General features: G+C 30.8%; 1 protein-coding gene across 1 annotated transcript; it reads left to right on the top strand.

Moving 5' to 3' along the window:
• The first annotated feature begins 1297 nt into the window (after positions 1 to 1297).
• On the top strand, positions 1298 to 10216 carry LOC136983539 (lymphotoxin beta receptor inhibitor-like). Its single transcript, XM_067280301.1, has 4 exons — positions 1298 to 1351; positions 4656 to 4915; positions 9023 to 9180; positions 9273 to 10216. Exons 2-4 carry the CDS (start codon positions 4671 to 4673, stop codon positions 9446 to 9448), a joined length of 579 nt encoding a protein of 192 aa, XP_067136402.1. The 5' UTR covers positions 1298 to 1351; positions 4656 to 4670; the 3' UTR covers positions 9449 to 10216.
• Positions 10217 to 17239: the final 7023 nt, after the last annotated feature.

The following is a 17239-nucleotide window of genomic DNA, read 5'->3' as shown; positions in this document are numbered from 1 at the left end:
GACTACCGATCAAAATCGGCGCAAAAGATGTTAGAACAGTTAGTATAGTAAATCTAAAAACGAACTCACCAATAATCCTCGTAAATCCGATAGAAAAATCCAGTAAAACCTTCTTTGGTCAGTGTTTACACTAACCTATCTGCTTCCCACCTTTGTAAACAGATTTCACCATCTTCGGGGGTGTGATCGGACTTTTGACTGTTCATCTCTTCGGGATTCATCGTTTCCGGAGGGATCTCGATGCCTTCTTCGTCCGGGCCCTCGGCACTTTCGTCTTTTATAGTTGTCCCTTCGAGTTGGCTACGCTGCAGTGCAGTCTGCGTTTACGTGCTTTCGAAATTGCTCGTGGTATTTTTTCGCCCGATTCGCGCGCAGCGGTCGGGCGAATACTCGTCTTTGTTTATTTATTGCCGACCGGTTTCTCTTCCCTTTGCACCGGCCTGTCTGCTAGTCCAGAGTTCCTGCTGGCCATACAAGAGTCTAGCTGCATAATTTAGAACTAATGTTTACCAGAAAGCGAGACTCTTGTCTACTAGTATGGCTTCCATTTGCGATCAGACCTACTTCATTACGTAGAAAGAAACGCGCACTCTTTTTTACATTGTGACTAATCTCAATTATAATTCCCCCTATGTTCACCAGACGGAAATTCTGATACATTTAAAGTTGTCATCGCTTGCTTCCAACTGGCATATTCGATAATCAAATATTCTTTGCGATCTGTAAAAATTGTTGTTTTGTAATAGCGCGAAATGCTAGGTAACGCTTATTTTATTTGTATATTAATTAACCTATCGCCAACGTAAATAACAGGCCTGAAGCACGGGCGGGCCCCGGGAAAGAAGAGGCTCCAGTGCCGGATCCAACAAAATTAAAAAAAATTTTTTTTTTCCTTTTTTTTCTTTTTGACTCTACCGTATGGGCACTAAAAGAGCCTTTTTCCATGCCCATCATGGGGAAGGGGCAGGACATATCCAGGACAGACCGTCCATGAAAAGTTTCTGGGGTTCTTTGTTCACCTGTGTTCGATTATTCGATCAATTATTTCTCAGAGCAATAGGCTGACGTTTAATCTCCTCGGCCATCCGGCCGTCTCACCCCAATTATTGATATTTTTCGATCAATTATTGAACGAAAAAGTAACTAAAAACTAACACTAAACTTTTACTATTTTAAAACTTACACAATTAAAAATATAAATTTATGCTTATTTATACATTTAATTTCAATATATATATGTAATTACGAATATAATAGGAAATACGTATTTCCGTTTCCTAAATCTATTGCAATTGCGCACATCAATGCTGAGCACGTGGCATATCTACTTATTTTAAAATCCTTACACGAGGTTAGTTTTAAATTCAGTAACTTGATATTATTGTGTAGTTAATATTGTATTGATTTAAAGGTAAAACGTATGAAATCGATCTTGATTATGTTTAATAAACATAACATAATGTATTATTTAAATATAGTCATAGTTAAATTAATGTATTTAAATTTTAGGTAATTATATAGATAACATTTTATGAAAATAATTATAATAATTGCCACTTAAATACTGTTTATAATAATTAATTAAGAAAGATGGGTCCTTTATATCACTTCATGTTTTTAGACTGTTGACCTTGATTATATTCATCTCTCTTGTAGTGATTCGTTTCTGGGTCAGATTTGTGAAGTTCAAAAACATATGGAATAATTTATAATATAGTTTTAATTATTAAAGTAATGTAAAGTAAAAGTAAAGAAATGGTTAATATGGTTAATCTGTTAATTATTTCCTTATAAACATACTGTGGATTACTTCAGTGTTTCTCAAACTGTTTTGCTTACAAAACACTAAAAAGGCAAAATTTTCTGGCATACTTCCTATATGAAATTAAAAATATTAATAATTTATAAACTATGAGTAGTTATGTAGAATAAAGACTAGACTAGCTATTAAATGATCATAGATTTAATAAATCTTTACACAAATGGTTTATTTTCATTTTTAAAATATACTTTTATAATGTTTGTGGTGCACCATTTGAGAATTGATTGATTATTTTAATAAAAAGTTTTTAAAAAACCAATGGAATCAGGTAACTGTCTTTACCCAATTGTACTGTTAACCAGTACATGGAAAAATAATTCTCCTTTCTTCTCTGACTTTTGGAAGCTAAAAAATCTTTAATCCATTCACTTAATGGAAAGGATGATTGATTATTTTTTAAGAAGAACTAGAATGCAACCAGCTTCTTTAAATATCTGTACAAGGATTGATAGGAAATAGTTGCCATTATTTATCAATCTCAAAATCTGCAAGAAACATGTGAATGGTGAAATATTTACTTGAATGTAAGATGTATCTTAATTTCTACATGTTCACCTAATGAGAATTTTTTTTTGAAAAATAGACAACTTTAGACAAATTTATGTATATATAACAGAACTGAATTAATATAATCAGTTCTGTTATAATCAATATAATCAGCTCGTATAATTGAACACAAGACTAGACAAGAAGCATATCGCATAATAATCAGTTCTGTTGATGTAAATTTGTTAAGTGTTTATTACACAGTAAAGTAAGTTACTGTGTGACAAATATCAGTATCTTCTATTGTGTCAAAGTTGTAAACCCCTTCTCTTTTTGTGTAGTCTCTTTTGTATCAACAGCAGATTTGACATTCACATCTTTCCACTTTCAGAGTCAATTTTTGAGAGTTACTTCACTTTTATTTTGACAAAAAAATTTTTGAGGGACTGTTTTCTTTTGAAAAATGTAAGCTTTTTCAATGTACATTGGATGATTTATTTAACAGAATGTACTCAGAAAATAATTAAATTAAATTATCAAAACACATCTTATGTTACCTTATCATTTATTTCCAAAGATGCTGTTAAAAATAAACCCTGGTCTCAAATAAGGGGTTTATTTGAATTTAATAAGTCTTGGGGATGTGTATGTATTTAAAAATAAACCCCAGAGTGATTTAATCAAGGAAATGTGTATATTAAATACACTAATATGCAAAACTTAAGCAATGATTGTTTTTTTTGCCATAACACTGCAAATCACCAGGGAGACATGAAATTCAGAATACAGAGACAGTAGTTTGTACTTAAAGGATGAAGAAAGTATACTAGTGCAAAAATGAATAGAACATATATAGTATAGAATGAAAACCTTTTTATTATGGTCTTGCACTGAGCACTCTGACTGCATGCATATTGCATGTCCTCACATCACCTGTGATGTCTTCTTCCTGCATAAGAATCACTTTTCTATTGAATTGGGTATCCATTGTACTGTTCACAACAAGCCCTTTTCTACAATTTCATGGTTGTCTGCTTAAATATTACATTGTTGCTTAAGTTTTACATGCCAGTGTACTAAAGAACATTATAAATAATTTATCATCATCCAATAATGTAAATAAGTTTGTGAGAGCCAGAGTGCATGTTCTCCAGAGGGTACAGGAGGGTCTAATGATGTGTTCACTTGTTTATAATCGATCAGCGCAAATCGCAACCGTCAATCTCGTAACGGTCAAATCATAACGGTCAACTCTTTGATAACAGGTGCGTGTCTGGGAATTGTAACGGATAAGTTACGGCGGCGCTGATCGATTATAAACAAGTGAACACATCATTAGACCCTCCTGTACAGTGGGGTAATGGAAAAACACAAGATTTTTGGTGAAATTGGAGAGATTGCAAATGGGCGGGGTTGACATCTGGTGTCTTGGTCACAAATGCTCAATGTAGCATGATTTCTCTACCGACCTCGGACTTGGACAAAGCTAATAATTTATACAGTGAAAGTTGATTAAAATGGAAACCTGCCTAAATGGGAATAATTCTTCAGAACACAGTGATTTTTGTATTTAAAAATAACCTGTTTAATACAGAAACCTGCCAAACAGGAAAAATATTCGGTACCGTGCAAGTCCAATTTATACAGTTTTACTGTATTACTGTATTTACTTTATAAATTACTTTTCTTCTTTTCCATTTGATGTTTTGGAATAATTGTCTATGAAAATTTCAAGAATAAACATTTACTTTTTATCATAAAGTAATTCAGTTATGCTTCTTTATATTATAATACTATAAATAATCCAGAAAACTGTCTTCACCCAATTGTACTGTTAACCAGTACACGGAAAAATAATTCTCCTTTCTTTTCTGACTTTTGGAAGCTAAAAAATCTTTAATCCATTCACTTAATGGAAAGGATGATTGATTATTTTTTAATAAGAACTAGAATGCAACCAGCTTCTTTAAATATCTGTACAAGGATTGATAGGAAATAGTTGCCATTATTTATCAATCTCAATTTTAACAAAAATTTTAGAGCAAAGATTTAAAAAAATTTTGTTTACATTTTTAAAGATGTAAAAATATAGATAATGTTCTTTATACAGCTATCTTAAGAAATCATTTAAAAAATTACAATAAAATCAAATAGGACAATTGGAAAAAAATATTTTAAAAAATGGACTTAGTTGCTGTATTGATTTGAAATGAAATTTACCAATATTGCAAAACATTACTATAATCAAAATATTTTTTGAGTTTAATTATTGGTTAAAGATGGTGATTTTGGGAGAGTTTTTTTTATTTTTGTGAATTTTAAAAATGATAAACATTTTTGTTTTTAGATTTACTTGCACAGTATGGCACTGATATTACTTCTGTTAGTTTTTCCTATTGGATGCTTAAGTCACATGGCTAACCAACAACAAAATTATATGCAAGGAGCACAACAAGGTCACACGCATGGAGCACCTCAAGGGATGCAGCAAGGAGTACCCCAGCAAGGATATATGCAGCAAGGTGTACCTCCTCAGCAAGGATTTGCACCACCACAAGGAGTAAATCAAAATCTTCTTCGAGATAAAAGTCACATTCAAGATAAAGAGTATGTAATCTTTATTATATTTGCAAATTCATAAAATTATTTACTATAACCAGTGTTATAAACAATCAGCTATATAAGGCAGCAGTCAGCAACCTTTCTGACCTCACGGACCACTAAACTCACAATTTTGAATCCCATAGACCACTATCATAAATTTTTTTAAACGTTACAAAATCTATAGAATAATGATCATAAAAGTTCAATTTTACTATATTAATATGAAACTCGCATGTTTAATTATAACAAATTAATACAAGTCTAAAGTTCATTGCTGCTTGTTTAAAATAAGTTTATGGGTTCTTAGCGCTTTTCCACGAAGGACAACAATCGCACTCACAATATTGTTTATTGTTCATTATTTATTAATAACAGTCACTTCATATTTGGTTTTAGATTTGAATAAAAAACCCCAATGAGTGAAAAAAGCAACTAAGCATTTTCCATTTCTTTCGTAATATAATTTGCATAACCTTCAGTTGATCAATGTCCAAATTTCTCCACAGACCACCCAAATTTTCTCAAGGACCACCATTGCTGATTGCTGATATAAGGAGTCTTAAATAAATTTGAATACCTTACATAGATTTTGACATTTGTAAAATAAAATTTCTATGAAATGAAATAAAGACCATTTATAGCTTACTAGTAGCCCAGGATGCCCTCTAGTGGGCGTTCTAGCAGCATTACAAATTCCTATGAGGCACGTTTGATGCACCTAATATATGAAAGTTTTATGCTTAATTTTTAAAAGTTTGATGCACTTAATATACATAAATGTATACAATTCTTCATCTTAAAAACTAAACTTAAAAAATCAATACACAAACAGCAAACAGTATTTCTATATTAGAAAGTGAAGATATTCTTTATTCAAAATAGTTCAAATAAATAGAATTAATATACTTAAAAAAATCGAGTATAAACATATACAAATCTTTATCTTAAAAACTAATCTTAACAGATCAATACATTCATTATTCGCCCACTAGTGCACATTACAGGCATTCCGTGACAATAATAAATTCCTATTACAAATATACTGAATTATTTATATTGTTATTGGCCAAATGAATAATAATAATTTATATTGTTAATTTAAATGTTTAAAATATGACACACGATAGAGGCACCTCTAGTGCCCATTTTTGGCATACCGTTGCACGGACACGCTTTCAATGGGTTATATATACTAGAGGGCAAAAGTTCAGTTACAAGTATTTTTCTTTATTCTTAATTTAAAATAAAATAGAAACTTTATTAAAATAACAAATTTATTCACTCAATAGGGTGTGTGACCACCCCTTACAGCAATACATGCTAGACACCTGCTTCTCATACTCTTTACAAGGTTATTGATCAATTCATTAGGTATTAAAGTCCATTCTCTTTGGAGAGCAGTCCTGAGCTCATCAAGGTTTCTGGGTGGGGGACAGAGACTTCCCACCCGTCTTCCAAGGGCATCCCAAGCATGCTCTATCGGGTTCAAATCTAGAGACCTGGATGGCCAGTCCATTCTTTGGATTCCAACATCTTGAAGATACTGAGTCACCAAGTTCACTCTGTGGGGAAACTCTTGGAGCATTATCATCCATTAAAACGAAATCTGTGCCTTCTGTGTGAGCCATTGGATGAATATAATGCTAGAGTATCTCATCGCGATACCTTTGACCTGTTAAGGAACCTCCTTCAAAGACATGGAGCTCGGTGCACCCAGTGAGAGAGATACCTGTCCAGACCATCACACTACCTCTGCCGAAGTTGTCTTTTTCTCTTATGTTTGATGGCGTATATCATGTTCCAGCCTCTCTCCAGATAAAGCATTGTCAAGAATCACTCTGTAGGCTAAAGCAGGATTCATCTGTGAAGAGAAATTTGGTCCAGTTGTGGTCTGTCCAATCTTGATGTTCATGATTCCAAGCGCGCTTTTTTCTGGAACGGTGACAATGGAATACACACAACTGGGCATCTTGCATCAAGACCAACAGCAGCACGCCTTCTGGATACAGTTCTGACAGAAATTCTTTTTCCTGTGGCTGATTCAAGCTCAGAAGCAAGCATCCTGCATGTTAGTCCTCTATTGCATTTGGCAGTTACTTTCAAAAACTGGTCATCTTGCAGTGTGGTAACTCTTGGATGTCCTTCCACGGGAATTCTGGAGATATCTCCTCTAACTGTAAACTGTTTCCAGAGCCGTGAAACCACCATTCTTGAAACTTTTAGGCGCCTTGCTGCATCACCTTGACTAAGCCCCATTTCCATCCGTCCAATAGCACACCATCTTAAAGAATCATCTAAACGATGCCTAGAAGCCATTAGAATGTTAATGAATATGCCTTAATTAAAAAAAAAAGCAGTTTAAATAAAGTTTGATTATAAAAAACAACAAAGTCAAAGGAGCGTTCTAACCAGCAAAGCACTAAAGGTTGAATTAAACGTACGTAATTTGCATATTGACAAAATATCTTGCTATTTTCTTATTCGTCATGTAAATTTGCATATATGTCTACATTTTCAAAATGTTTTGGTGCTTTATTTCAAAAGTTGTGAGGCAAAAATTACTTGTAACTTAACTTTTGCCCTCCAGTAGATAGATTTTACCTGAATTTTGAGAAATATCAATTTGAAAACTAGATTTTTATTTATACATCTAAAAAATATTTTATTTTCAAAAATGTTTAGATAGGAAGCAAAACTTTTCCAATGAAAATTTTGTTCCTGTCATAAATGCAAATATGAGTAGTATGCAAAAATAATATGCAGTAACTATACTTAAACTTTTAGCTTTCTAATGCTTGATTTTATATATGTTACTGTGAAAGACCAATATCTAGCAAATGTCGAGATTCTTCAGTGAATGTCACACTGTGCATTCACACAGTTGTTTTGTGTATGTACGAAATATTTGCTAAGTATCATTATTTCTCACTTACACTGGCAAATGTTGACATTCAGCATGCACTGATGGTGAATGTTGAATAAAAATATTTTTCTTATGTTAAAAATGCAAAAATTGTACAAAAATGCAACTTTTTAATATGTGATATATGTCAAAATAGGAGAAAGCTTAAGTAACAGCACATGTAAATAAACTGTTGAACCTAAGACAAACAGTATATTCTTAATCAGAAAAGAAAAATAATACCAATAATAAACTTACATAAATTATGTGATTAACGTCATAGAATATTATTTATTGCAACAACTTAAACTGTTATGACACTTTGAATTGCACAAGAGTCCTTTGCTTTTACAACTGCATTTAGTCGTGCAACACTTATTTTTGCAATTGCAGTGTGTATAGCTTTGCCTTCCACTTCTCGAATTAGTTGCAGCTGCTCATCAGAGAAATCTTACCTAATCTAACCTAACATCACACACACCAACAAACCTTGCGTAAGACTGACAAACAGCAGTGTTCAAGAGTATAACAAATGGATGTGGCTTTTCGTTTCGACCTCCACCAAAGCTTATCTGTGCTTGTCGACATACACTGGCGATTGTTTGAATGTATAATAACATAACCAAATATTTGGTCTTTCACCAACGTATTTTGTATGTGTCGACATTCTCTAATTTCAGTCTTTCACAGTAACATATACATCAGACATTTTGCCCAGAAGTAAATGGATTTAGAACTATCAATAAACTTCAATAGACCAAGTAATAATTTAAGTTTCTAGATTCATATTATATAGCACTTAAAAGCTAGATGTATTTTGGCATTCAATTAAAAAAGTCAAATAAAAATTAAATATTATTATTCACACATTTTATCAACAAAATTTAATACATTTAAAATTAGTTATCTCTTTTCTAATTTTAGTAAATAAAATTAGGATTATTTAGTTTAAATGCACACTATTATATTAATTGGTTTTTCACGGTTTGGAGCCAATCTTTCATTTTTCTATACAGACAGTATCTTTTTTTACATGGATTTTTTGGAAATTTATCTATTGTGTAAAAGCAGAATTGGGTATATTTTTACTTGAAATAATTAAAAAACTTAAAATAGAGTTTTTCTAAATTTAATATTTATATTAAGAACACAATATCTTGAAGTTAGTTTTATAAAATACTTTAAAAATGTTTTTTTAATTATTTTAGACACATTAAAGAACATTTACAAGGAGTCGTTGATCATCCAGATGTTACGAAGATGTCAGAAGAGGAATTGCAATTTCATTATTTTAAAATGCATGATAATGATGACAATAACAAATTGGATGGTTGCGAACTAATCAAATCAGTTCTCCATTGGCATGGTATGAATTCAAATACTACAATATACAGTAAACAAAATTTACAAATTTATGCATTTATTATTTATTTATTTATTAAATATTTTGATTTTTAGTTGAAGAGAGTAAAATGATGGGAAATCAAGCTCCTTCTCAGGGAACTACAAAAATCTTTGCTGACCAAGAGTTAACAATGATGATTGATCCTATTTTAAATATGGATGATCGAAATAATGATGGATATATTGATTATCCTGAATTCATTGCAGCACAAAAGTCACGAGGTTTTTAAAAGATATTCACAGTAATTCTCAAAATTGATGATCAAAAATTATCACATCATTTAGTTATCGAATCTCATTACTGACTTGTTTGATTATTAAATTAGCATCACAAATATTATGTAATCAAAAATAGAATTTCTCAATCACTGTATAGCATAAATAATTTCTAAGATACAAAATTAACTAAAATACAAAAAATTACTATAATATAAAAAAAATTTCAAAAATTGAGAAATGCTATTTGAGAATAAGATCTGATCTGAATAAGTAAAATTTAATTGTCAACAATGTTACAATTTATATGAATATTGAGAAAAAACAATTTTTGGGTTTGTGTTTTTGTCATAGTGTACAAAGATTAAAATAAGTAATTAATTTTATTTGTGAAAGAATTTACAAAGTAAAAAGTATTGCTGCCTTACTAATAATGAATTTAATCAAGCTTTGTGATAAGTTAATTTTATAAATTTGTTAATGGAATGTTTATTTTGATATCAAAGAATTAATTATTTAAACAGATTATTTTTTCAATGATGATTAGAGTTATAGAATTTTGTTATTAGCGAGGTTGAGGCTGAAGTTTTAAATGCAAAAACATGTACGTCGGATGTTCAGTGCCACTTTCCTGCAAGCCTGGAAGTTTGACAATGGTGTTTGGAAAGTCTGTGGAATCATGCTCATGCTCGACATTCCAAACACCATTGTCAAACTTCTAGGTTTACAGGAAAGTGGCACTGAACATCTGATGTACACATTTTTGCATGTAAAACTTCGGCCTCAACCTCGCTATTTAATCAGAAAGAACTTAACAACATAAAGTTTGTTATAAAAGCAAAATAAACATTAATTTATTTAGATGAAAAAATTAATATACATCATACATATGTGTGAATGACTATTTTTTCAGGAATTAGCATTCCTGAAAAAATAAAAGTTCTTTTTATACATATATATGATGTATATTAATTTTTTCATCTAAATAAATTAATATATTAGAAATTAATTTATTAATTAATTTTTAATATAATTTTTACTTTAAAATTATTAAATTATATTAGAAAGTAAAATATTAATTCCAATTTCTAAGTAGAATTGTTTTTTCCACAAGTTATACTTTTGTTTTTTTGTTTTTTTTTTAAATATGTATATATATTTTGCCTACTAAAGGTGCCTTCTTTAAATCAAAAGTATTTAATAGGCTATATTTTCATTTCTTATTTTAATGGACAAATGAATATTATTGATTTGTTGTGTAAGAAATTTTGTAATTATCTTTTAATTGTTTTTTGGTTTTGTACAATCCTTAATGTTAATTCTAGTAAAACAAAATGTTGGTATTCCATATTTCAATAATTAAAAAAAACTGAAAAACAAGAAGTACAAATTTTAGTGAGATAAAGATTATTAACATAAATACTACAGATAATTATTTAAAATTCATATCATTTTTTAATTATTAGTTTTCAATTCAAAATAAAAATAATTTAAAATTATAAATCATAAGAATATTCTTAAGGTGGTAGGTCTCTAAATATTTTCAGAATGTTTAAGGAAACTTCTGGAAAATTATGACTTATTAAATGAGACTGTAATGATAATTATCATTTACATTTTTTCTTATTAATTTAATTATAAATTTAAGTATAATTAAATGAGTACTGTTTTTTAATTTTAGCACCTATGTGAGAAGAATCTCTTAAGACAATTCTTTAAAATTATATGCAACTAATATAATAGAATTTCCTATATACATTGTGAACTGTGTGTAAATTTTCAATACTCTAAAATATTTTATACTCTATTTACGGTTGAGAGCTTGTATGGGGCCCCAGGAATAGAGCAGACCCCTTTAATTTTTGTTTTTGAACAAATACAAAAAACATAAAAAGCAGTCTTAAAGGTTTTATTTTCTATTAGTGAAAATAACATTAATTTTATAGGTCTAAAAATTACTATGGGCTCCTAAATTTTCTGACCACAGGGAAAACTCCCCAGCTCCTCCTCCTTGAAAGCCTTGCATACCATCAAATTAATTTTAAGAGATTTTTTTTTATAAAATTTTTTAATAATTGACTATATTAATGATCATCGTAATAAATATTGTTGACAATTAAATTTGAGAAATTTATACGTATTTATAAATTAAATATTTTTTTATACAAGAAGAATATTTTTAACTTATAATTTTTGAAACTCTTTACAATATTGTATAGTGTAATTATATTTACTGTATCTGACAGCTTTTACTGTGATCAAAATATTGGTCTTTTACCAATTTATCATTAATGTTTATGCATCGTGATATGTATTTCTTGAAATAAATACATTCCATTTCTAACAATTCTTTTATTATTTCAAGAATAGAAAATGGCATAATTTGTACAGAAATAGAATTTAGAAATGATAGTATGTTTAACACATTATTATTAATAATAAAAATAACAATAGTAATTATGAAATTAAATTCAATAATAACATGTAAGTTTTAAAATAAAATAATCACTAACTTTTTAATCATTAAATCGACAGAAAAATTTAAATTTTAAGTAAAATAGAGCAAAATTTGGAGCAGAAGAGAAAAGTTCAAGTTATAGAATGAGATTAATCATATTTAAAATTTAACTAAAATTGTCAAAAACTTGATTTACAACAAAATGCCCAATTTCACAGAGTACATTTAAAAGTTACATAAAACATGAGAAATGGTTTATCACAATCAAAATAATCATCATTAACATGTATATAATTCTGCCAATGTGTAATGAGAACATGTCCTCCTGATAAAACTTTGGTAAATGGTAGGTGAAAAAGATCTGGTATAAGGCTGTTTTATTGATTGTTTTCTCAGCTAGGAAATGGTTCAATATTTGAAAAAAATGAACATTTGTTAGTGAAAAATTAGATGAGTATGCTGGATATGAGAGATCCCAACAGTTGTGTTTCCTGTAAAACATGAGGATAAGCCTTATAAGAACCAACATGACTAAATGCAGAGTAGTCAGTCTAGGTCTATGCTGATGCTCTGCATAATTTTTCATGCATTTTTGCAGTTCTGCATAAACCTCATTAATGGTTTCGGGGATACTATAGATTACCACCTATGGAATTTTGGGACTTTGAGTATATTTCTGAACTGAGGGGACCAAGATGAGTTCAACGATATCCTACTTTTGGACCAGAGACAAAAAAATAAGAAAGTTATCATACTTTTTTCCGATGATCGCGCAAAGATTGGGAGTCGCATTGCTCTCTCTACTAAGCCTATCGCGTCTTAACAGGCTGCATCTGCTAACTGTTGAAGGTATATATGGCTGACTTGCCAGAGTCAGCCATATATACCTTCAACAGTTACTCAAGTCAGCCATATATACCTTCAACAGAGGCAGATGTTGATCCACAAGCACACTGATCATCTGCAGTTGGAGTTAAGTCCTTTTCACACACCCTTGCACTCCTTGACCTCGGAGCCTACAGCCCCTCAGCAGCTGACACACTCGCTATTGCTTACAGTTGGCTAGTACTATGTACCACTATCACGGCTTGTCCAACAAACCTAACCTATCCCTCTGGGAGATGATCGTCACCGCTAGGCGGCGGAAAAATCTGAAATGGTGTGGAATGCACTGTGAAAGGCAAGAAATTGTAAATATTATAACTTACTTATTTTTCGTCTCCGGTCCAAAAGTAGCGTATCGTTGAACTCATCTCAGCCCCCTCAGTTCAAATACATATTCAAAGTCCCGAAATTCCATAGGTGGTAATCTATAGTACAGCCATGGTTTCATTAAGCCACAAGAATAAGTACTGGATTATACCAGCAGGAGACTACATACATTCACCATGACCTATTGGTGTGGAATTGGCTTTGTTGCATGCTTGAATTCATTGTCAATATACAATCACTACTCTGATCATTGATAATCATCATACAGGATCCTTTTTGTTACATATAATAATGAAATGCAAAAAACTATTCTTTTTCTGGAGAGATATTCATACTTTTAGATGATTTTCCTTGTTTCTCTCTCGATTCATGAGGCATCAAATTATTCAACTTTTTGAACTTCTCTATGATATCCCGATGTCTGGATACTATTGAATAATAAATTTGCTGTGCTGTTTAGCAGACATTTCTGAACACTTATGAATGTCAATTGTTCAATTGGTTATCAGCAATTTTGGTTGGACAACATTCCACATTACTCATTTTGTAAGCAAATCTCCTGCATGAGATTTTTAGAACCAGTGTTGTAATTTTGCTTGATGAATGTTGTATTAATGTGTGTGTGTCACTGGTTGCATTATGCCTGTCAGATATAAAGGAAGGAAAGTTGGGTAATGATGCTCAGTAAGTAATCCTGCTCATTTAGGTATGTCAAAACAGAATGGAATTGTGAATGTGTGATTCATACAGTGACATATGCTAGCTGGCCATAAGTCTATAGTTGTAGTGGTCACCATCAGAGTTTCTTTCATTCATGTGTTTGCTCTTAGAAAATTTTGCAACTGAGGATGAGTACATCTTTATTTTAAATTGTTATTTTTAATCATTGTGTGTAAATTATATTTACCATATTTCCATTTCCTGCTTTTTGTTTGATTTATAAGCTGTTAGGCCAACAAAAAAAAAACATCAGAATCCAATATGGTGATGAAGGGTAATGATGCTCATGTAAACTAAGTACAACAACCAGTGTCTTTAGGTGATATTTTACTTATTTCTTGTATTTCAAACCATACTAAATGGCAAAAATTTGAGTAGACATAAGAAAAACATTCAAAAATTCTAACAACTACTCCAGAAAATAACAGACTAGAGACATTGGAATGCAAAAATTGGTCACACAGACTGCAGAGGTGTAGAAACTCCAAATAATTATAAATGTGACTATTGTTCTATGTAACTCTTCTAGTGAAATTATGAGTGCCAATGCCCAACCATTGAGCAGTAATACCTGACATAGTTGGGTATTCCCACTTGATGAATAGCATTGAAAATTGATTAATAAAAACTTTTAAAATAACTTATATGTAAAGTAAATAGAACCAAATTATAAAGTACACTTTAATCTTATATTATATTAATAAAGTTTTGATGTTTATTTAAATTTGTGTTGTTTTAGTTGTCTTTTAGGTGCATGGCATTACCCTACTTTCTCATTACACAAATTTGGCTTGGCTGCATAGTAAACTTCAAAGCCCACTTAAACACTTCTAATAATCACTATTATGCACTGAAGATCATCTGGAGTTGACTTACAGTACAGTGGAAAGCCAAGTTTCCTTTCATTTATTACTGGTTATTCTTCAGAAGATATTTCAAATACAGATGAACCAGGACTATTGTTTTGCACTCTTCCAGGCAAAACTGTGCTTCAAGGATAAATCATGTTCTAGAGCAAAGAAAATGGGTTCTACTATGTGCAAATATAAGTGGAGAACATGAAAAATCTCTGGTAATTGGAAAGGCTGCAAAACCAAGATGTTTCAAAATATAGACATTGTTTGATTTCCATTCAATTGAAAATTTTGTAAAGGCCTGGATAACAATAAAAATTGATGGATTACTTTAGGGAAAACAACATTTGCCAACCAGTCCTCTAACAGATCAAATTTTGTCTAACATCAGTAAAACATTGTTTATATGAATGTGTTTGGTACCTTTGTGATAAACTATTTGAGTTGTTACCTTTAATCCATTGTGGTCATGCATTAAAATTGAAAATGGCTGATTTTTTTTTTTCTTTCTTTCCTTGAGGAAATATTGGTAGCAGGTGATCACATCCAAAACACCTCGTCTTGCTTTTGCACTCCTTTCAAAATCGGGATCATTTGCTACAGTTTTATCAACAATTTTGGTTATCGTTACCAAACTTTTACTAAGGAAATCTAGAAAAATTCTTTGGGTTCTTCGTTTTCAGAATCACTATTTTCTAGTTCTACATGAATTCCTTGTTCTGCCAGTTCTCGAAGGTTGTCATTGGGAATACTCTCACCAGAAACCTGCTGTAACTCTTCAATATCTTGTCCTGCTGTATCGATTAGGTTGGGTTTGGTCAACCTAATGATAGTGATAGGATCTTCTCGTTGAGAATTCTTGGATACCTTTTAGCCATAACTTTTCCCACACTCTGTTCGTGCATTTATCAGTTAATTCTTGCCAAGCAAAGTTGATATTGCTTATGGCATCCATGATGATTTTTTTTCTTCCCAGAATTGCACCAAAAACATAGATTTAAGGAAATACAGCACTATGACAAATTGCCACCTTTTGCTAATGGATTTGTGTTTGGAAATAATCATATTACATACGAATCAATGAAATGCTACAATCATTTAAAACAGTGTAAATTTTGAACTTTTTTTTTAGGCTTCGAGCAGACCGTGTTATATCAAGGCAGCATTAAGCAAAGCCTTACTGTATATGGTATAAAGCTAGCACAAAATTCAATTATGCAGATAAGAACAGATTGTTACAATCAATTGTAAGAAGCAAACAAAATAAACTTGCACTTTTAAAAAAATTACTCTTATTATTCATCACTTACTATAATGTCATATTCTACCCAATTCCTCAGACTAGAGTGTAAGTATAGTTCAAACACGATACTTTTAAAATAATGTCATATTATTTTTGCATGATATATGTATTCATAAATGTAGTGAAAGCTATATTTAAAAGTAATTTTCACAAAACCTCTAAAGGGCAATTTTTGTCCTGCAAATGTCCATTATATAGAAGTTTCACTGTATATACACATCCATCTCTGAATTTGCATTTCTCTTCTCATTATTAGGCCCAGAGGCAGATCTAGGTTTTCTGGGGCCTAGGGCTTACTGAAGTCCAATGGGGCCTCATTTACAATAAAACTAATAATAATAATAATAATTTATAGTATTAACTATTTTTTACTATATGATAAGTGCTCATTGTTAATGAAAAAGTAGTAAAAATTTATAATAATTCAATTTTTGTGGGCCCAGGGTTTAAGCCCTATTAGTCCCTATGTAGATCTGCCCCTGATTAGGCCTCATAAGTGATTTTAGTTAAATTAAGATTGATGGAACTTAAACTAGTGTAAAAAAGATGCCATTTTATAAAACAAAAAATGAAATTGTTTTAATAAATTTGGCTTCTAAGAACATTTCTGATCTACTTTAAGTCATTTCAGCTTTGTTCAGAATGTTCAAAATGGAATGCCAGTCCAGAAGCCAAAAAAATCAAAGACAATAGTAAAAGCTAATGATGATTTAGGTTCAAAATATTAAACATATCAATCTAGTTTTCCATTAAAAAAAACTATTTTCTATGCTTTTAATTTAGTTAAATTAATATAGTATTTTTCAAAAGAAAAAATTAATTACATGCATAGAAATCAAAAATTGATTTGTTCTGAAATTTTATTTCAATACTTAATTTTCTACATTCAAAAGATTTTGATAACAATCAACATCACTGTATTTTTAATTTTGTTATAACAAAATAAAAAATTATTGTTCTTTAACAAAGTATTGTAAATAGCTTATTTTCTTTTTATTATAAGGGTGGCTCCATACATTTGGTATTAAACAAATGCTGATCAAATGTCTGGCCAACACAAAGTAGTATGGATGGTTTACTTTGTGATGAATATTCAGTATTCACCACTTCCCACTCCTTGTTGGTAAATTGTGTCAAATCAAAGGGGCTGAATATTTGTCTCTGTGCATTTGTGTAACTTCTTGTTTTTGGGTTGCAATTTCCAAAGTTGCAGACCTGCAAGTTCCCACTTACATCTGATGCTTGTCTGTCCTTCCTT

The sequence above is a fragment of the Centruroides vittatus genome, unplaced genomic scaffold, assembly GCF_030686945.1.
Source record: "Centruroides vittatus isolate TY-2023 unplaced genomic scaffold, ASM3068694v2 contig_883, whole genome shotgun sequence".
Taxonomy (NCBI): Eukaryota; Metazoa; Arthropoda; class Arachnida; order Scorpiones; family Buthidae; genus Centruroides; species Centruroides vittatus.
This window is presented reverse-complemented; position numbering and strand designations above follow the sequence as displayed.